At 39.0% G+C, this 18,397-nt stretch overlaps 1 protein-coding gene across 1 annotated transcript; it reads left to right on the forward strand.

The window, feature by feature from the left end:
- Positions 1–895: 895 nt before the first annotated feature.
- On the forward strand, positions 896–6,224 carry GNG11 (G protein subunit gamma 11). The gene is made up of 2 exons (XM_049894760.1): positions 896–1,438; positions 5,684–6,224. Exons 1-2 carry the CDS (start codon positions 1,343–1,345, stop codon positions 5,807–5,809), a joined length of 222 nt encoding a protein of 73 aa, XP_049750717.1. The 5' UTR covers positions 896–1,342; the 3' UTR covers positions 5,810–6,224.
- The last annotated feature ends 12,173 nt before the right edge of the window (positions 6,225–18,397 follow it).

An 18,397-nucleotide genomic window follows, 5' to 3' on the forward strand; every position in this document is an offset into this window, starting at 1 on the left:
ATTACTTTGAAATATTTTGTTAATGCTTACATGTTTCACTTGAATTTGACTCCATAGGCAGGAAGTCATCTCTGGAGAGAAAGAAAAATATCTGAGTGGGAAGGGTTCTTCCATTCATCTTTTATTTTTCTTTTAGTCTTTTCAACATCACTAACGTGGTCTTAGCTTATAGACAAAGGGCAAGCTTATATTGTAAGTAAACATTTTTCAAATACGGCACTTTTCCTGGCTTTACAGAGGGCCAGCTAGATGAATATTGCTTTCCAGAGATGGAGAAACCAATACTAAGTAAATTCACTGCCTACATCCAGAAAGAAGCTTGAACCAGGAATTCAGAATTTTTGGTGTCAAGTGTGACTGGAGCCTTTTGGGTAGGGTGAGTGGAGAGGCTCTTTCTGGTAAGAACTTGAAGATCTCTACTCTCTGTGTTCTATTATCTTTTTATCCTCCAATCATGGCAAAACATTCCCCTGATGAAAGAATAAAACCTCTGGTAATGAGGGTGTAGACAATTATTAAATGACAGAAAATGACCGTGCAAGTTATAAACAATACTCACACCCTGATTCTGCTTTTTTTTTGCCCAAACTTTACAGATCTGTTTTAGACATGTAACAGACTGAATGGATATACTATGTCAACAGGCACTGGTGGGTATTGCTGAGATTAAAGCTGAGTTTCATTTTCCTCTTGGTCCTTCAGCTTCCGTACTAACTACAATTAATATCTGTGTAACTGGAGAAAAGTTATATTCCGCATATTTTTAAAACTGCTGGAGAGGTCAAAAGCCGTTATTTCCTGTTGGGTAGTGTCCTCCTTTTCCTTGTTTTACAAACAAAACCAGGAAGTGATTGATTTGGGAAAGAAAAAAAAAAAAAAAAGAACAAGACATAAAACTTTTGTTGTCCCTCCAGGAAAGTGGCCTAGAGCGGCCCCAGCCCAGGCGTGTCCTGCACAGGCGTAGCCGGTTCTGGAGCCAGAGCTGCCCCGGCCAGCATCCCTGCGGGGAAGTTCCCAAGAGGGAAGCTTCTCAGGGTCCACCCAAACGGAGCCCGAAACGGGCCCCTTGGGGCAGGCCTCCCGTGGCTGTGAAAACTTTAGAAAAAGAGCAGAGCTTTTAAGATCTTAGGACTCTGGGAAGAACCGGCGCAAGCAAACGTCCCAGAGGAAGCTTGAGTCCTTGGGGAGCCAGAGACCACTGTTTGCAAGGCAGTCACGTCCTGCGCCGGCCGGGCCGGACCGGTGGGAGGCACCGCGCTTATTTCGGGACGCGTTGTGGTTTGCAGCACTTGCGGCGGCTCGGGTTCCCCAGCTCTCCCTGGGCCCATTTCTTAGGGCGAAAATGCCTGCCCTTCACATTGAAGATTTGCCAGAGAAGGAAAAACTGAAGCTGGAAGTTGAACAACTTCGCAAAGAAGTCAAGTTGCAGAGACAACAGGTAAGTTGATTGTTCCAGAATCTTTCCTTTCTTGAAATGAACCAAGGCCAGCTTCTCCTGGTTTGCAGCAAAACAAATAACGTTTTTCTCCTGCAGCTTCTCCTGAAGTAGGGCTTTGGCGATGCCTGGAAAGTGATGTTTGATGTGGAGAAATCTTAGGTACGGGAGAGAGCAAGGATCAGCTAAGTAATTTAAAGCCAAATGTTAAAAAATTTAAGCAGCTAAGAATGGGGGAAACAGGCAAAAAAAAAAAAAAGAAAAGAAAATCATGCCTTCTATGGGACAAAAAAAAAAAAAGGGACAGCTGGTTTTAAAAACTCATTTGTGATGATGGCACAGCATGATGAACGTAATTAATGTCCCTGAATTGTACAGGTAAAAACATGTTGAAATGGCTGTCTTGCTATATATATATATATATATATGTTTGGGTATATATATATATACTTACTACAATAAAAAAAAATAAAAACTTAGTTGCAGGAAAAAGATAGTTGGCTACTTAGTTTTTTGATCTTTTTTATTACCTGAAAGAATGGTTTTTGAAATGCTTTTTAACCACATTTTGAAGTCTTAAACTTCAGTAGTCTTGAATTTCGTCAGTGTCTCCAAAGTGAAGTGGTAAGGACAATCCACTGGGCGTTGGGAACAAAACATTAGAATTTCTATTGTTGTTGATTTGTAAATCACCTCTCTTTATAATTTCTAGTGTAATTATGTTTTGTAAATATGTATAATATGTTACGACACGGTATCTGTACTTATTTCTAAGTAAATAATTATACATATACTGAGGTGCATATGAAAATATTTTTTATTAATCATTAAAAATGTGTCAAGAGCACTGATGTAGATCTCAAATTCAGTGAGAGCATACACCCTGGTATTAATATGTCTCCATGGAAATTTGTTGGGCGTTTCTGTAACTTTTTTACTTTAGTTTCTTACTGGTAATGGGGGTCTTCATTAAGACAATCATTTTTGTTTCTTTTTTACTCAATCAAGCAACCTGTAGTCTAGGGATAAACTGCTGGGTAGATTTTTTTTTTTTTTAAGGGAAATTATCTGATCTTTCCTCCACAGCAAGAAAAATTCTAACAAATTTTTATTTCTCTGTGGTTTAGCACTAGAAAAAAAAAAATTAAGGAAACAATGGAAATGAAGCAAGTATTGTCAATATGCCCACCAGCCTTTCTGCTGGAGTTACTAGGATAAATCTTTTAATGATGAGAACCTCGTTATCTGAATGCACGTTTAGTGTGATAATTTGAAAATGCAGGCTTTTTTGAGTTCACTTTTTATACATTTCTTTTCTCAATTTTAACCTTTTGCTTCCAAATTCCTGCTCTTCCTAGGTTTTAGAGTGGGTTGTCCTTTCAATCCATGTTGAAGGCTTTGTAGCTTTAAAAATAACGTGTTTAAAGGGGGAAAAAAGTTACAAGCACCCAATGAATAACGCTGTTTCTTTACGTCTTGAGAGACCCATTTCATGGATGGCAAAGTTCACAGTATAGCATGTATTGACCACTTAGATTTTGTCACACAATGAACCTTAGGGGTTGCACATTGAACAGAGTTGCCTATACTGAAATAAAGCATTGCCTTATTGAAAAGTTGGAATGTCTTCGTATTTGGTATCCTTGTGTAGAACGTATAGGAAAAAAAAGACAAATGTCTTCTGCTTATTTTAAATTTCAAATTAGATATTGGGCAGGGCCCTGGGTGCAGCTGACTCTGAGGAAGTGAAACAGAATGTTCTTTAGCGTGGTCTTCCTGCCAGCTACCCCCACCCTTAGGACACATCCTGCTACATCAGCTTTCCAACTCCGAAAAACGCCAAGTATATGTCAAAGGGGAAGACAAGGCTCAGAGATGCCCATAGGGGATGGAGGGAGAGACATTTAAGTCCTAATAATGATATTCAAACATATTTTATTGTGCACTGCGGATTACAGAGTATTAATGGTAGGCAAGAACTAGGTTTTAGGGATTATTTAACTTCCTAACTTTAAGGATTAAAACTAACAAACAAAGTCCAGAGTCCCAGGGAGACCAACTAGTTCCTTCTGTAAAACCACGGAGATAACGATAGGCCAGTTACTGATACTCGCGTCTCCTGATGCACTGGCCTATTATTCTGTTAAGAGATTGTTAATGTCTGAGCTGAGTGCTCAGATCAAAAACAGAATTCACAGGCTAATTCTGCTCCAGCTAAGTGCTGGACAAGTATATGTATCCTTTTGATCATGAAAGGAAATGCAAAAGAGGAGTAATTTTTGACTTTTGAAGGTTACAGGCCTCTTTCAAAGTCTAATGAAGCCTCTGTAAGTACAGACACAATATGCGGAATATGAACCTTAACCCCCAGCATCCCTGGGGCTGATTAAAGACCCCAGGTTATAGACGCTTGCATCACTACTTCTGAGAATTTATTTAGAATGCACACACTACGAATGCCAGCGACATTAGACAGCATATGTTATCTGAGAGAACTGTGCTCGAAAAGATTTTATTTTGTCTTAAGTAATAAAATTACATCCCTTGTTTTAAATTTTAGATCAGTGGACTCCACACTGGTATGTAAAGAATAATCCTTTGAGGTGTGGGAGTACAGCATTAAAATTTCTATTTTTATTTAGTTTAAAATTTCATCCTTTTATAATTTCTAGTTTTTTTTTTGTAAGTAACATAATAGTATGTGTACTTACTATTCAAAAGTAAATAATTGTATACATTATGGGATCCATATGCAAATATATCTTAGTGGTCACCATTAAAAAAATTTGAGAGATAACTAATCCAGATGACAAATTCAGTGAGAACATATGCCCCTGTTTTAAGAGATCGCCATTCAACTTTATTGGCGTTTCTGTAATTTTTACTTCTAATTTATTATTGCTAATAAACCAAATCAAACTCAACCTGTTGCCATCGAGTTGATTCCAGCTCATACTGGCCATATAGGACAGAGTAGAGCTGCCCCATAGGGCTTCCAAGGAGCAGCTGGTGGATTCAAACTTTTTGTCCCTCTTGCTTTTCCTTTTTTCTCCCTCATTTTTGCATTCTGTCTCCTAAAGGTAGACTTTTTAAGAAACTATTCAACCCTATGGAGCAGGTCTACTCTGTAATACATGGAGTTGCCATGAGTCAAAGCTGACTCCTTGATAACAGATTTGGTTTTTTGGATTCAGTCCTTTCTCCAGTGCAGAAAGTATTTAATCTGATTACATAAACACAACAGTCTTAGATAAGCCCAAGAATGCTCAGATAAATCTTTGCTATAAACATTGCCTGCCTGCAGTGGGGGCAGGAACTCTGATCAGAGATACAGGGTGGGAAGTTTGAGCAGCTCCACCCTTTCCAGAGTCAGGCTTTCTTTGATGGCTCCGTCATTTTGTGAAATTCCAGAACAGGGTGCACACCCATAGTAAGTGAGCATTTTGGCCAGACATACCTCAAAACATGACTGCACCTGTTTATTCACATGGAAAATTGGAAGGGGGGTATATTTTAGTTCCTAAAATAGTGTAAAACCAATCCGTTTCCTTCAAATCAATTCTAACTCATAGCAACCCTGTAGGACAGAGTAGAACTGCCCGCATAGAGTTGCCAAGGAGCAGCTGGTAGATTTGAACTGCCAACCTTTTGGTTAGCAGCTGATCTCTTAACCACTGCGCCACCTGGGCTTCAAAATAGAATAACGCCCCCCTTCAGAAAAAATAAATAAATAAACCTGTCGCTGTGGAGTTGATTCCAACTGATAGCAACCCTGTAGGACAGAGTAGAACTGCCCCACAGGGGCTCCAAGGCTGTAATCTTTACAGAAGCAGACTGCCACATCTTTTCCACTGCAAACTGGCTGGTGGATTAACACTGCTGACCTTTGGTTAGCAGCTGAGCGCTTTAACCACTTGCCACCAGGGCTCCTTAAATAGTGTACATACGTCATAATTGTATTTTAACAGAAGCAGGAAATTATATGAGGCATAATGGATAGAGATTGCTGGGGATTATCTGTATAATGCAGTGACTTTCAAACTTTTTTCACCTTGATCAATAGTAAGATATACATTTTACGTAGATTATACATGTGTTGTACTCTAATATTTCTATGTCATTTAAAAAAAAAATATGCTTCTTGCTCCCAGTTATATCAGCTTCACTGCTTCACTTAAGGTGGTGATAAACATTTTGAACAGCCCTCACTTAATTCATTTTCTTTTGTTTTTTCTTGCTGTTTTTAAGGTGTCTAAATGCTCTGAAGAAATAAAGAACTATATTGAAGAACGTTCTGGAGAGGATCCCCTGGTTAAGGGAATTCCAGAAGACAAGAATCCCTTTAAAGAAAAAGGCAGCTGCATTATTTCATAAATAACTCTGGGGAGCCACGTCATTCTCAGTGGAAGAGTTAGTTCGTTTTAGTTTTTCCAAATGAAACCAACATGCCTTTTAAGGAAGGGAAAAATGAAATTTGAACAAGACTTTCTTAAGCCCTTGATAGATATGGCTATGTACAAAAGCCTCTGTGCTTCTCATCTTTGCTCACTTTGCACCCCTTTTGAAAAAGGACAGAAAGAATCAAATGTACAATTATGGAAGTAAGGACCTTACTCGTGCACGACTCACCTCTTCAGTATATTGCTTGATGCCTCAAATAAAATTTTATCTCTGGAAAATAAGTGTGGGTGATTTAAGAAGGCACTTGTCATGTGTTAGCGTTTATATTTCTCCCAATCACCTTTTGATTGTTTGGGACATGTACCAAAAGATTAAATGGCTTGTTAGATCGAGTCTCAAATCCAACTTTCTTTGCTTCAAGTCTCACCAGGTTTACAGTGCCAAGTTCTGACTTCTGGAATGTGTTTGATCTTATTTAACCATCAGGAACTGAGTGAGTAGAATTCCTAAGAAAAATGTTGACCAGAGTCAAATTATCTGAGTCAGGAGCCAAGCCAAGCCACGTCTGCATTAGCACTGCCCTGGTTTACCATCATTCAGTGCCTTGTTCAAAGTGTTGCTGCGATAGTGGCCTTTGGGGAAGGGGCCAGCTGGCTAGGTTGGAGTCAGGAAGTGCCCTGGCCTAGGCAGTACTGGCTTTGGGAGCTGGTACATTTGCCGGCAGGGGTCAGCATCTGATGTACTGCAGGTTTTGCTGTTTTGGCCCAGGCACTTGGCTTTCTGCAATTCTTTCATCAGTCTTTTCCCGCAGGCCCCAGGCAAGACTACTCTTTTCCTTCTCATTCCATCAAACAACAACAACAACAAAAAACCCCACTGCCGTTGAATTGATTCTCACTCATAGCCACCACGTAGGAAAGAGTAGAACTATCCATAGAGTTTCTAAGGCTATAAATCTTCATGGAAGCTGATTGCCACATCTTTCTATCTTGGAGCACTGTCTTGGTGGGTTTCAACAACTGACCTTTGGGTTAGGAGTGAAGCTCTTTTAACCACTGTGCCACCAGGGCTCTTTCCCATCTTACAGGGGAGGCCAGGAAGGCAGTGGGGAACCACAACTCCAGTGGTTTTAGCCCAAGGATGCCACACACCAGGGCATGTGGCCTGGCAAATCCCCTAGAAGCTACCTGCAGCTGCAGCTTTAAAGAGGGGGTCCTTTTATGGAGCATTCATCTCCCTCGCCATTCTAACTTTTGGATATACATTGCTCCAGGTTTGGGCCAAAATTAATACAAGCAAAACCCTTGCTCAAATGCCATGTAGTCGCTGACTCATCCTTCAAGTTTTAGTGTGGCATATGGAGTACATTTAGGCACCATAAGCCCAAAGTTTTTACTAGGCCTTTTCTCCACTTACACGTATAAGTGTAACTTATGCCAAGGTGGTGAGACCCAGTGTATGTCTAACTGCTCTAGCACCATTTACTAGAAAGTCTTTTCCTCCTGCATTGAATTGCCTTTGCTCCTTTGTCAAAAATTGATGGGGCATATTTGTGTGGATATATTTCTGCTTATTCAGTTCCATTGATTTATTTGTCTAGCTTTCTGCCAGTACCTCACTTTCTTCAGCACCATAGCTATATAGTAAGTATTAATATTGGGTAGAGTGATTCCTCCCACTATATTCTCCTTTTTCAAAATTGTTTTTGGCTATTCTATGGCCTTTCTCTTTCCATGTAAATTTTAGAATAAACTTGTCTGTGCCTACAAAGAAACTTGCTGGGGTTTTGATAGAAATTGTATTAGACTTACAGATCAAATAGGGGAGAACTGACCTCTTTACCAGGACGAGTCTTACCATATGTAAATACAATATGCCTTTCCAAATATTTAAGTCTTGCAATTCTATTCAGATGTGCTTTGTTCTGTAGATGCTGTTGGGGTTCCCACTTAATCCTTCCTGGTGTCATCTGCAGGTGTGGAAGAACTGTAGTAACAAAAATGTCTACAGTAGAGGTCACCATCTGTGTTTTGTAAATAACGTTTCATTGGAACACAGCCACACCCACTCATGTACATAGTGTCTATGGCCACTTTCACAGTATGGTAATAGTTGTGACAGAGGCCACATTGCCTGACAAGGACTCATCTTCAAGAAAACAAATTAAAATCTAGAAGTACAACAATTCATTAAAGTTGTTTATATATGGGTTTAGTATAACTATCACATGACTCTCAAAATGAGTGTCTTAATAATATTTTGTCCAAGGAGGCAAAATGCATTATTTTACACCATAAGTCTGTGTTGTGATATGACATATAGATCTTTATTTTCACGCAACAAACATATGACACCAGAATGTATTTTAAGATTGTTTTGTCGTTTTATTTACATTTATAGTCTGTGCTCTCTTTAAACAGACTATAAATACACAAACACACTCACGCACTCATCATTGTGTTTTGAGCTGATTCTTACATGTATTCTTTTGCTGTAAAAGCAGCCATTAATACTTGGAATTTTCAACTTGGAGTAGAGAGTAATTTAGGCATTTAAAAATATTCATTTCAGTTTGATTCAACAAATGGACTAAGGACCTGTAAACATGACATTTAATAGACAAGTTCAGCCAGTATTTTTCCTTCATTCTAGGAATTTGCAGTCAAAGTAAATGGTAGCGACATTTATCAAGTCCAATTAATTAAATCAACTTTATGTACAAAGAGTAAGCGGATTAGGTTTTAAAAAAAGGAGGGGTAAAAGTGAATGACTGCACTAAGGCTAGAATATTTTCTTCCATTTTATGGAAGCTGTTAAGGCAACAGCTTAAATAAGAAGGAATTATAAGGTAGTAAACTAAAAGAAATTTCACCTATGGAGTGCATCCATTTATAGAACTTATATAACAAGAGGAAACCCTGGTGGCGTAGTGATTAAGAGCTGTGGCTGCTAACCAAAAGGTCAGCAGTTTGAATCTACCAGGCATTCCTTGGAAACCCTATGGAGCAGTTCTACTCTGTCCTATATGGTTGCTATGAGTCAGAATCTACTTGATGGCAACGGGTTTGGTTTTTTTTTTTTTTTTTAATATAACAAGAGCATAAAGAACCTTCTACCAAATTGGGTGCACTGTCTTTAGTAAAAAACCTTTGAAATGCTGTCTGTATCAGCTTTTGATGGGGAGCAAACTACTCCAAAATCAATGACTTAGAAAAATAAGCATTTATTACTTATGAGTCTACGAGTTAGCTTATCTGGGTGGAACTCTGTTGATTTGGCTGGGCTCACTTATTTACTTGTAGTCAGCAGGTGGATCAGCTGGAGGTTGGGTAGTTACCTGGGTGTTGTCTGGGCACTGACTGGGGCAAGGCAGGAGACTAGGCCATGTATTTTTTTTTATCTTCTAATAGGTTTGCACTGGACTGGGTTTAATAGGTTTGTGTAGGCTTGTTCTCATGGAGTGGTGGGGTTTTTAGAAAAAAAAGAGTGGAAGTGTAAAAGTTCTCTTAAGATGTAGGGAAAGAACTAGCACACCATCACTTGCATTGCATGTCCAAAGAATGATACAAGAACAACCCATGCCCAAAGGGAGGGAAAATAGATGTCTCTTTTTGATAGGAGCTGCAAAGTCACATGGCTAAGGGCATGGATACAATGACAGGTGGAAAATTGGGGACATTTTGCAAGCAATCTACCACCCTGGGCTGTGGAAGCCAATAGGAATAATGTAAGAATATGTGGGGAAAGAAGTTCCATTAGGATAAACCAGTAGTTTCTGAAGCTAATTGAAAAAAGTGGAGATGGTAAGGGCATACACTAAGACAGTAATTAAAAAAGATGGTAGGGGTGGATTTGGAAGCTATTGTGAGAAGAAAAGCATCAAAATGTGTCTGAAAAAGTTTCAGTAACTTGGCAAACTCTCAGAGCTATGCAAAGAAGTCTAATTGCACCTAGGAGGAAACGAGAAGGCTCTTCTTAAAGATTAGTTTGGCTAATGCAATTTATAGACACATCAATTTCTGGAAAGCAGAAGACAACTTTCATGTCTTATGTCATAGAGTAGAAACGATTTTTGCAACTTGATCACCTCTTCATGCTACAGGGACTCCATTTTCAATGAAGTCAAACTCAGTGGAGTTATAAGATTTTATTTCTGTTCCTAACACTGGTCAGTCAGCCTGGTGAGTGAAAAGGCTATGATAAGTCAAGGCTGCCAGTATTTCAGGAACTGATAATGGATTCTCTCTGCTTTCAAATTGCCCTTTAGCTCACCCTTTGGAACAACCTGCATTTTACCTAATATCCATTCTCAGATGACAGAGATGGTAGAGAATTTGGGCTTGTTAATTAATCCACTCTTTACCTCCCAAATTTCCTCTTGTTCTCATTTTTCTGACCACCCTGCCTTGATTGGGCCTTTAGAGGGACTCCTATTGATAGTACTTTGGGTACATGTGTGTATTCAAAGATTTCTTTTTCCTGGCACAATATATATATTTCTCCTATTAAGGTTGAATTCTTTCTTCTTAATCCTGATTAGTATTTCTCAAGCTTCCAATTTTTTTTTTTTTTAACCATGCCAAAACTTTCTTATATAATTCCTTATACTTTCTCTGGTTGAAAGGGTACAGGTTATCTGGAAGGGGTTTGCTGACATTTTTCTTATTAGTGGGTTTGAGGGCACACAGCTCATGAACTTAAAGTATTACCCAGCCTAGGTGCAGCCATTGACATATTTCCATAGCTGACCTTGGAAATATGAGATTCTTCTCTGCCGTTTGGGAAACATGAGACTCTTCTATGCTGTCTGGAGTGACATTTCCTAAAATAGAGCACTACAGAGCCACCTTTACAAAATTGACTTGGTTGCCAGGAATCTAAAATTTGTGTCACAGTAATTCATTTGCATAAATTAAAAAATGGACAGAAGGTTACGCATCTGTCATATATGAGCATGGATGCAAGGTTAATGCCATAAACATATTTTCCTGAGGTCATAAGTCGTAAGGCTGCACTAGATCAGGGAGCATTAAACTTCTGTACAGGATTAGATAGTAAATAGTTTAGGCTTTACAGCCCATGTTGTCTCAATTCAGCAATAATTTGAGAAAGCAGCCATAAACAAAAACTTGTTGCTGTACAGTCGATTCCGACTCAAAGCAGCCATAGACGATACATAAATGATTGAGTGTGGTTGTATTCAAATAAAACTTTATTTACCAAAACAAGTAACAGTAGGGATTTGGCACATACACTAAACTTTGCCGACCCTTTGTCTAGTGCAGCATTTTCAAATTACACATTAAAACTCATTAATGGGCAATTTTGTAGAATGTGAGTGATATTACTATTAAAATAAAATAGAATAAAATAAGATCTCAGCCTACATTGCATATAGCAAAAGGGTAAGTATTTGTCTCATGAAACATGTATGTGCTCAGGCTTATATGTAAAATGTATTTTTTATTGTGAGTTGCTGTTCAGAAATAAACCTTCAAAAAGAAGTTTGAAAGCCATTGGTCTAGAGTGTTAGAGCTAGAGGTCTAGTTTCTGATAGATGTGGAAACCATGGCTCAGTGGTCTTTATAAAAGTTATGTAGTAAATCACAAAGTTGTGGCAGTTGCAAGACTATCAGATCTACAGTCTCCTGGTGGTGCAGTGGTTAAGAGCTACGGCTGCTAACCAAAAGGTCAGCAGTTCCAATTAACCAGCTGCTCCTTGGAAACCCTATGGGGCAGTTCTACTCTGTCCTATAGGCTCCCTATGAGTCGAAATTGACTCCATGGCAACCAGGTTTTTTTTTAGTCTCCTTGTTCAGAGGTTTCTTCCTGTTCCTGTTCCTATTTCCTGCCGCTTGCCCACATTTATTGAGTGTATCCTACTTAGTCCCAAGGGCTTTGTATACATTATCTTATTTTACCCTTACAAAGACTCTATGAGATATGTTCTATGATTAACCTTATTGTACAGATATAAAACTGAGGCTTAGAGAACTGAGGTAAATTTCCCAAGGCCATACAGATTTTAAGTGATGGACAAATTGAAAAGGGATGGTGTTCATCATCAAAAAGAACATTTCAAGATCTATCATAAGTACAACACTGTCGGCGATAGGATAATACCCATACATCTACAAGGAAGACCAACTATTACAACTATTATTCAAATATACCCACCAAAAATGAAGAAATTGAATATTTTTACCAACTTCTGCAATCTGAAATTGATCAAACATGCAACAAAGATGCCTTGGTAATTCCTGGTGATTGGAATGCAAAAGTCGAAAACAAAGAAAGATCAGTAGCTAGAAAATATGGCATATGGCCTTGGTGATAGAGATGATGCTGGAGATTGCATGATAGAATATTGCAAGACTAACCACTTCTTCATTGAAAATACCTTTCTTCAACAACATAAACAGTGACTATACACATGCACCATGCCAGATGGAATACACAGGGATCAAATGAACTATATCTATGGAAAAAGACTATGGAGAGGCTCAATATCATCAGTCAAAACGAGGCCAGGCACCAACTGTGCAAGCTCAATTTGAAATGGAAGAAAATTGAGACAAGTCCATGAGAACCAAAGTACAACCTTGAGCATATTCCACCTGAATTTAGAAACTATCTCAAAAATAGATTTGGCACATTAAACACTAATGACCATTGAACCAGAAGAGTTGTAGAATGCCATCAATGACATACTTGAAGAAAGCAAGAGGTCATTAAAAAGACAAGAAAGAAAGAAAAGACCAAAATCGATGTCAGAAGAGACTCTAAAACTTGCTTTTGCACACTGAGTAGCTAAAGCAAACAGAAGAAATGATGAAATAAAAGAACTGAACAGAAAATTTCAAAGGGCAGCTCGAGAGACAAATTAAAGTATTATAATGAAATGTTCAAAGACCTGGAGTTAGAAAACCAAAAGGAAAGAACATGCTTGACATTTCTCAAGCTGAAAGAACTGAAGAAAAAATTCTAGCTTTGGTTGCAAACTTGGAGAATTCTATGGGAAAAATATTGAATGATGCAGGACGTGTTAAAAGAAGATAGAAGGAATACACAGTCACTGTACCAAAAAGAATTGGTTAACATTCAAACATTTCAGAAGGCAGCATACGATCAAGAACCAATGGTATTGAAGGAAGGAGTCCAAGCTGCACTGAAGGCACTAGTGAAAAACAAGTCTCCAGGAACTGATGAAATATCAATTGAGATGTTTCAACAAACAGATGCAACATGAGAAGCACTCACTTGTCCATGCTAAGAAATTTGGAAGACAGCTACCTGGCCAACCAACTGGAAGATTCATGTTTGTGCCCATTCTAAGGAAAGGTGATCCAACAGAATGTGGAAATTATCAAACAATATCATTAATATCACACACAAGTAAAATTTGGCTGAAAATCATTCAAAAATGTTTGCAGCAGTGCATCATTAGAGAACTGCCGGAAACTCAAGCCAAATTCAGAAAAGGACATTGAATGGGTGATAATCATTGCTGATGTCTGATGGATCTTGGCTGAAAGCGGAGAATGCTAGAAAGATGTTTAACTGTGTTTTATTGATTATGCAAAGACATTAGACTATGTGGATCGTAACAAATTATGGATAACATTGGGAAGAATGGGAATTCAGAACAGTTAATTGTGCTCATGTGGAAACTACATAGACCAAGAGGCAGTCATTCAAATAGAACAAGGGCATACTGAACGGTTTAAAATGAGAAAATGTGTGCATCAGGGTTGTATCCCTTTACCTTACTTATTCAATCTCTACGCTCAGCAAATAATCTGTGAAGCCAGACTATATGAAGAAGAATGCGGTATCAGGATTGGAGGAAGGCTCATTAACAATCTGCAATATGCAGATGTTATAACCTCACTTACTAAAAGCAAAGAGGACTTGAAGCATTTGCTGATGAAGATCAAAGACTATGGGCTTCAGTATGGATTATACCTCAACATAAAAAAAAAAGTTGTCACAACTACACCAATAAGTAACATCATTGTAAATGGAGAAAAGATTGAAATCGTCAAGGATTTCATTTTACTTGGATCCACAATCAATGTTGGCTGAAGCAGCAGTCGAGAAATAAAACAATGTATTTTTTATTTCATTGGGCCAATCTGCTGCAAAAGACCTCCTTAATGTGTTTTAAAGCAAAGATGTCACTTTGAGGACTAAGGTGCACTTGACCCAAGCCATAGTATTTTCGGTTGCCTCATATGCATGAGAAGGCTGGACAATGAATAAGGAAGATTGAAGAAGAATTGATGTCTTTTAATTACACATTGAATATATCATGATGTCATGGATTGAATTATGTTCCCCCCAAAAAGTATGTGTCAATTGGGCTAGGCCATGATTCCTGGTATTGTGTGATTTTCCTATATGTTGTAAATCCTGCCTCTATGATGTTAATGAGGGACGAGGGGTGGCAGTTGTGTTAGTGAGGCAAGACTCGATTTAAAGATTGGATTGTGTCTTAAGGCAATCTCTTGAGATATAAAAAAGAGGAGTGAGCAGAGAGACAGGGGAACCTCATACCACCAAGAAAAAAGTACCTGGAGCAGAGCATGTCCTTTAGACCTGGGGATCCTGCGCAAAGAAAGACCCTCCTCCAGAGCCAAGAGAGAGAAAGCCTTCCCCTGGAGCTGAAGCCCTGAATTTGGACTTCTAGCCTATTAGACCGTGAGAAAATTAATTTCTCCTTGTTAAAGCCATCCATTTGTTGTACTTCTATTATAGCAGCATTAAATGACTAAGACACATGGGCTGGCAAAAGAACAAACATATTTGTCTTAGAAGAAGTACTGCTAGAATGCTTCTTAGATGCAATGATGGCAAGGCTTCATCTCACATTCTTTGGATATGTTATGAGGAGGAACCAGTCCCTGGAGAAGGACATCATGCTTGGTAGAGTGTCAGTGAAAAAGAGGGAGACCCTCAATGACACAGTGGCAGCAACAATGGGTTCAAATATAGCAATGATCGTGAGACTGGTGCAGGATCAGGCAGTGTTTCATCCCATTTTACATAGGGTCACTATGAGCTGGAACTGACTCAAGGGCACATAACAACAATATCAACAATTTTTGGGGAAGCAGATTTGCTGGGTCTTTTCTCCTGTAGGGCCACTGGTGGGTTGAACCACTGACCTTTCAGTTAGCAACCTAGCACTTAACTTTTGCACCACCAAGGCTCCTGAGTGGTTGAAAACAAGATGTCAACAATAATGGGGAAGACAAAGAAAATACACTGGATTTTACCTAACAGTCTACATGTTTTATTCCCATTCATTATTATAACCTCTGTTTATTAAGTTTGACCATGCTATTTTTTTTTATAATAACTAGAGTTTATAATAATGGATGATGATAAAAAAGAGTATTAAGTTAAAATTCCATGTTTTTTTGTCTTCCCCATTTTTGTTGACATATTTTTTTGCCCCCTTAGTCTTTCTCCTCCTCCTCCTCCTCTTCTTCTTTCTTTCTCTTTCTCTCTCTATGATTTCTCTCTCTCTCGTTTCTCTCACCTCCTCTTTTTTTTTGTCCTCCTCATTACCACCAAGCAAGAAGAACCAGGAGCATGCAAATCTTTTAGACCTGGGTTCCCTGCACTGAGAAGCTCCTAGACCAGGGAAGATTGATGACAAGGACCTTACTCCAGAGCCAACAGAGAGAGAAAGCCTTCCCCTGGAGCTGTGGCCTTTAATTATGACTTCTGGCCTCCTATTCTGTGTCTGTCAGTTTGTCCTATTGTGGGAGTTTACATGTTGCTGTGATGTTGGAAGCTATGCCACTGGTATTCAAATGCTAACAGGGTCACCCATGGTGGACAGGTTTCAGCTGACCTTCCAGACTAAGACAGACTAGGAAGAAAGGAGCTGGCAGTCTAGTTCTAAAAAAAATTAGCCAGTGAAAACCTTATAAATAGCAGCGGACCATTGTCTGATATAGTGCCAGAAGAGGAGCTCCTTACGTTGGAAGGCACTCAAAATATGACTGGGGAAAAGCTGCCTCCTCAAAGTTGAGTTGATCTTAATGGTTTGGATGGAGTCAAGCTTTCAGGACCTTCATTTGCTGAGATGGCAAGGCTCAAAATGAGAAGAAACAGCTGCAAACATCCAGCAATAATAGGAACGTGGAATGTACGAAGTATGACTCTAGCAAAATTGGAAATAGTCAAAATGAAATGGAACGTATAAAAATCGATATCCTAGGCACTAGTGAGCTGTAGTGGATTGGTATTGGCCATTTTAAATAAATCATATGGTCTACTATGCCGGGAATGACAACTTGAAGAGTAACGGCTTTGCATTCATTATAAAAAAAAAAATTCCAAGATCTACCCTGAAGTAGAACACTATCAGTGACAGAACAATATCCATACTCCTACAAGGAAGACCAGCTAATATGATTATTATTCAAATTTGTGCACCAACCACTAAGGCCAAGAAAAGACCAAAATGGATGTCAGAAAAGACCCTGAAATTTGCACTTTAACATCCAGTAGCTAAAGCAAACAGAAGATTTCAAAGGATGGCTTAGAAGACAAAGAAAAATATTATAATAACATGTGCAAATACTTGAAGTTAGAAAACCAAAAGGGACGAACACGCTTGGCACTTCTGAAGCTGAAAGAACTGAAGAAAAAATCAAGCTTCGAGTTGCAATAATGAAGGATTTTGTGTGCAAAATACTGACCAACACAGGAAGCATTAAAAAAAGATGGAAGGAATACACAGAATCACTGTACCAAAAAGAACAGGTCGAAGTTCAGTCATTTCAGGAGGCAGCATATGATCAAGAACAGATGACACAGAAGTCCAAGTTTCACTGAAGACAGTGGTGAAAAACACGGCTCCCCCAATCGATGGTATACCAACTGAGATGTTTCAACAAATGGATGCAGCACTGGAAGTGCTCACTTGTCTATGCTAAGAAATTTGGAAGACAGCTACCTGGCCAACCAGCTTAAAGAGATCCATATTTATGCCTATTCCAAAGAAAGGTGATCCAATAAGGAATGAATAAATTATCGAACAATATCATTAATATCACACACAAGTAAATTTTTGCTGAAGATCGTTTAAAAGAGGTCGTAGCGGTACATTGACAGGGAACCACCAGAAATTCAAGCTGGTTTCAGAAGAGGGTGTGGAACAAAGGATATCATTCCTGATGTCAGATTGATCCTGACTGAGTGCAGAGAGTACCAGAAAGGTGTTTAATTATGTTTTCTTGACTATGAAAAGACGTTTGACTGTGTGGATCATAACAAATTATGGATCACTCTGAAGAATGGTGTCTTAGTTATCTAGTGCTACTATAACAGAAATACCACAAGTGGGTGGCTTGACAAAGAAAAGTTTATTCTCTAACAGTCCAGTAGGCTAGAAGTCTGAATTCAGGGTGACAGGTCCAGGGGAAGGCTTTCTGTCTGTCAGCTCTGGAGAAAGGTCCTTGTTATCACTCTTCCCTTGGTTTGGGAGCATCTCAGCACAGGAACCTCAGGTCCAAAGGACACGTTTTGTTCCTGGCACTGTTTTCTTGGTGGTAGGAGGTCCCCACTCTCTACTTGCTTCCCTTCCCTTTTATCTCTTGTAAGATAAAAGGTGGTGCAGGCCACACCCCAGGGAAACTCCTTTTGTATTAGATCAGGGATGTGACCTTAGTAGGGGTGTTATAATCCCACCCTAATCCTCTTTACCCTAAAATTACAATCACAAAATGGAGGACAACCACACAATACTGGGAATTATGGCCCAGTCAAATTAATACACCCATTTTGGGGGAGACATAATTCAATCCATGACAAACGGGAATTTCAGAACATTTAATTGTGCTCATGAGGAACCTGTACATAGATCGAGGCAGTTGTTCTAACAGAAAAAGGGGATACTGCGTGGTTTAAAGTCAGGAAAATTGTGCATCAGGGTTGTATGCTTTCACCAGATTTATTTTATCTGTCTCCTGAGCAAATAATTCGAGAAGGTGGACTATATGAAGAAAAATGGGGCACCAGGATTGGAGGAAGACTTATCAACAACCTGCAATATGCAAATGACACAACCTTGCTTGCTAAAAGTGAAAAGGACTTGAAGCACTTATTGGTGAAGATCAAAGACTACAGGCCTCAGTACGGATTACACCTCAACATAAAGAAGACAAAAATCCTCAAAACTGGAGAAAACAAAAATCCTCACAACTGGACCAAGAAGCAGCATCATGATAAATGGAGAAAAGATTGAAGCTGTTACAGATTTCGTTTTACTTGGCTCCACAATCAACACCCACAGAAGCAGCAGCCGAGAAATCAACTGATGCATTGGATAAATCTGCTGCAAAAGACCTCTTTCAAGTGTTAAAAAGCAAAGACGTCAGTTTGAGGACTATGGTGTGCCTGATCCAAGCCAGGGTGTTTTCAGTCACCTCACATGCATGCGAAAGCTGGGCAATGAATAAGGAAGACTGAAGAATTGATGTTTTTGAATTATGATGTTGACTAAGAATATTGAAAATACCATGGACTCCCCAAAAGAATGAACAA

Source organism: Elephas maximus, chromosome 8, assembly GCF_024166365.1.
Source record: "Elephas maximus indicus isolate mEleMax1 chromosome 8, mEleMax1 primary haplotype, whole genome shotgun sequence".
In the NCBI taxonomy this organism is placed as follows: Eukaryota; Metazoa; Chordata; class Mammalia; order Proboscidea; family Elephantidae; genus Elephas; species Elephas maximus.

Bases quoted from the DNA above. Each gene is read 5' to 3' on its own strand.
- GNG11 (XM_049894760.1), top strand. From the start codon at position 1,343: ATGCCTGCCCTTCACATTGAAGATTTGCCAGAGAAGGAAAAACTGAAG. The intron at 1,439-5,683 runs GTAAGTTGATTG...GCTGTTTTTAAG, and splicing joins TCAAGTTGCAGAGACAACAG to GTGTCTAAATGCTCTGAAGA.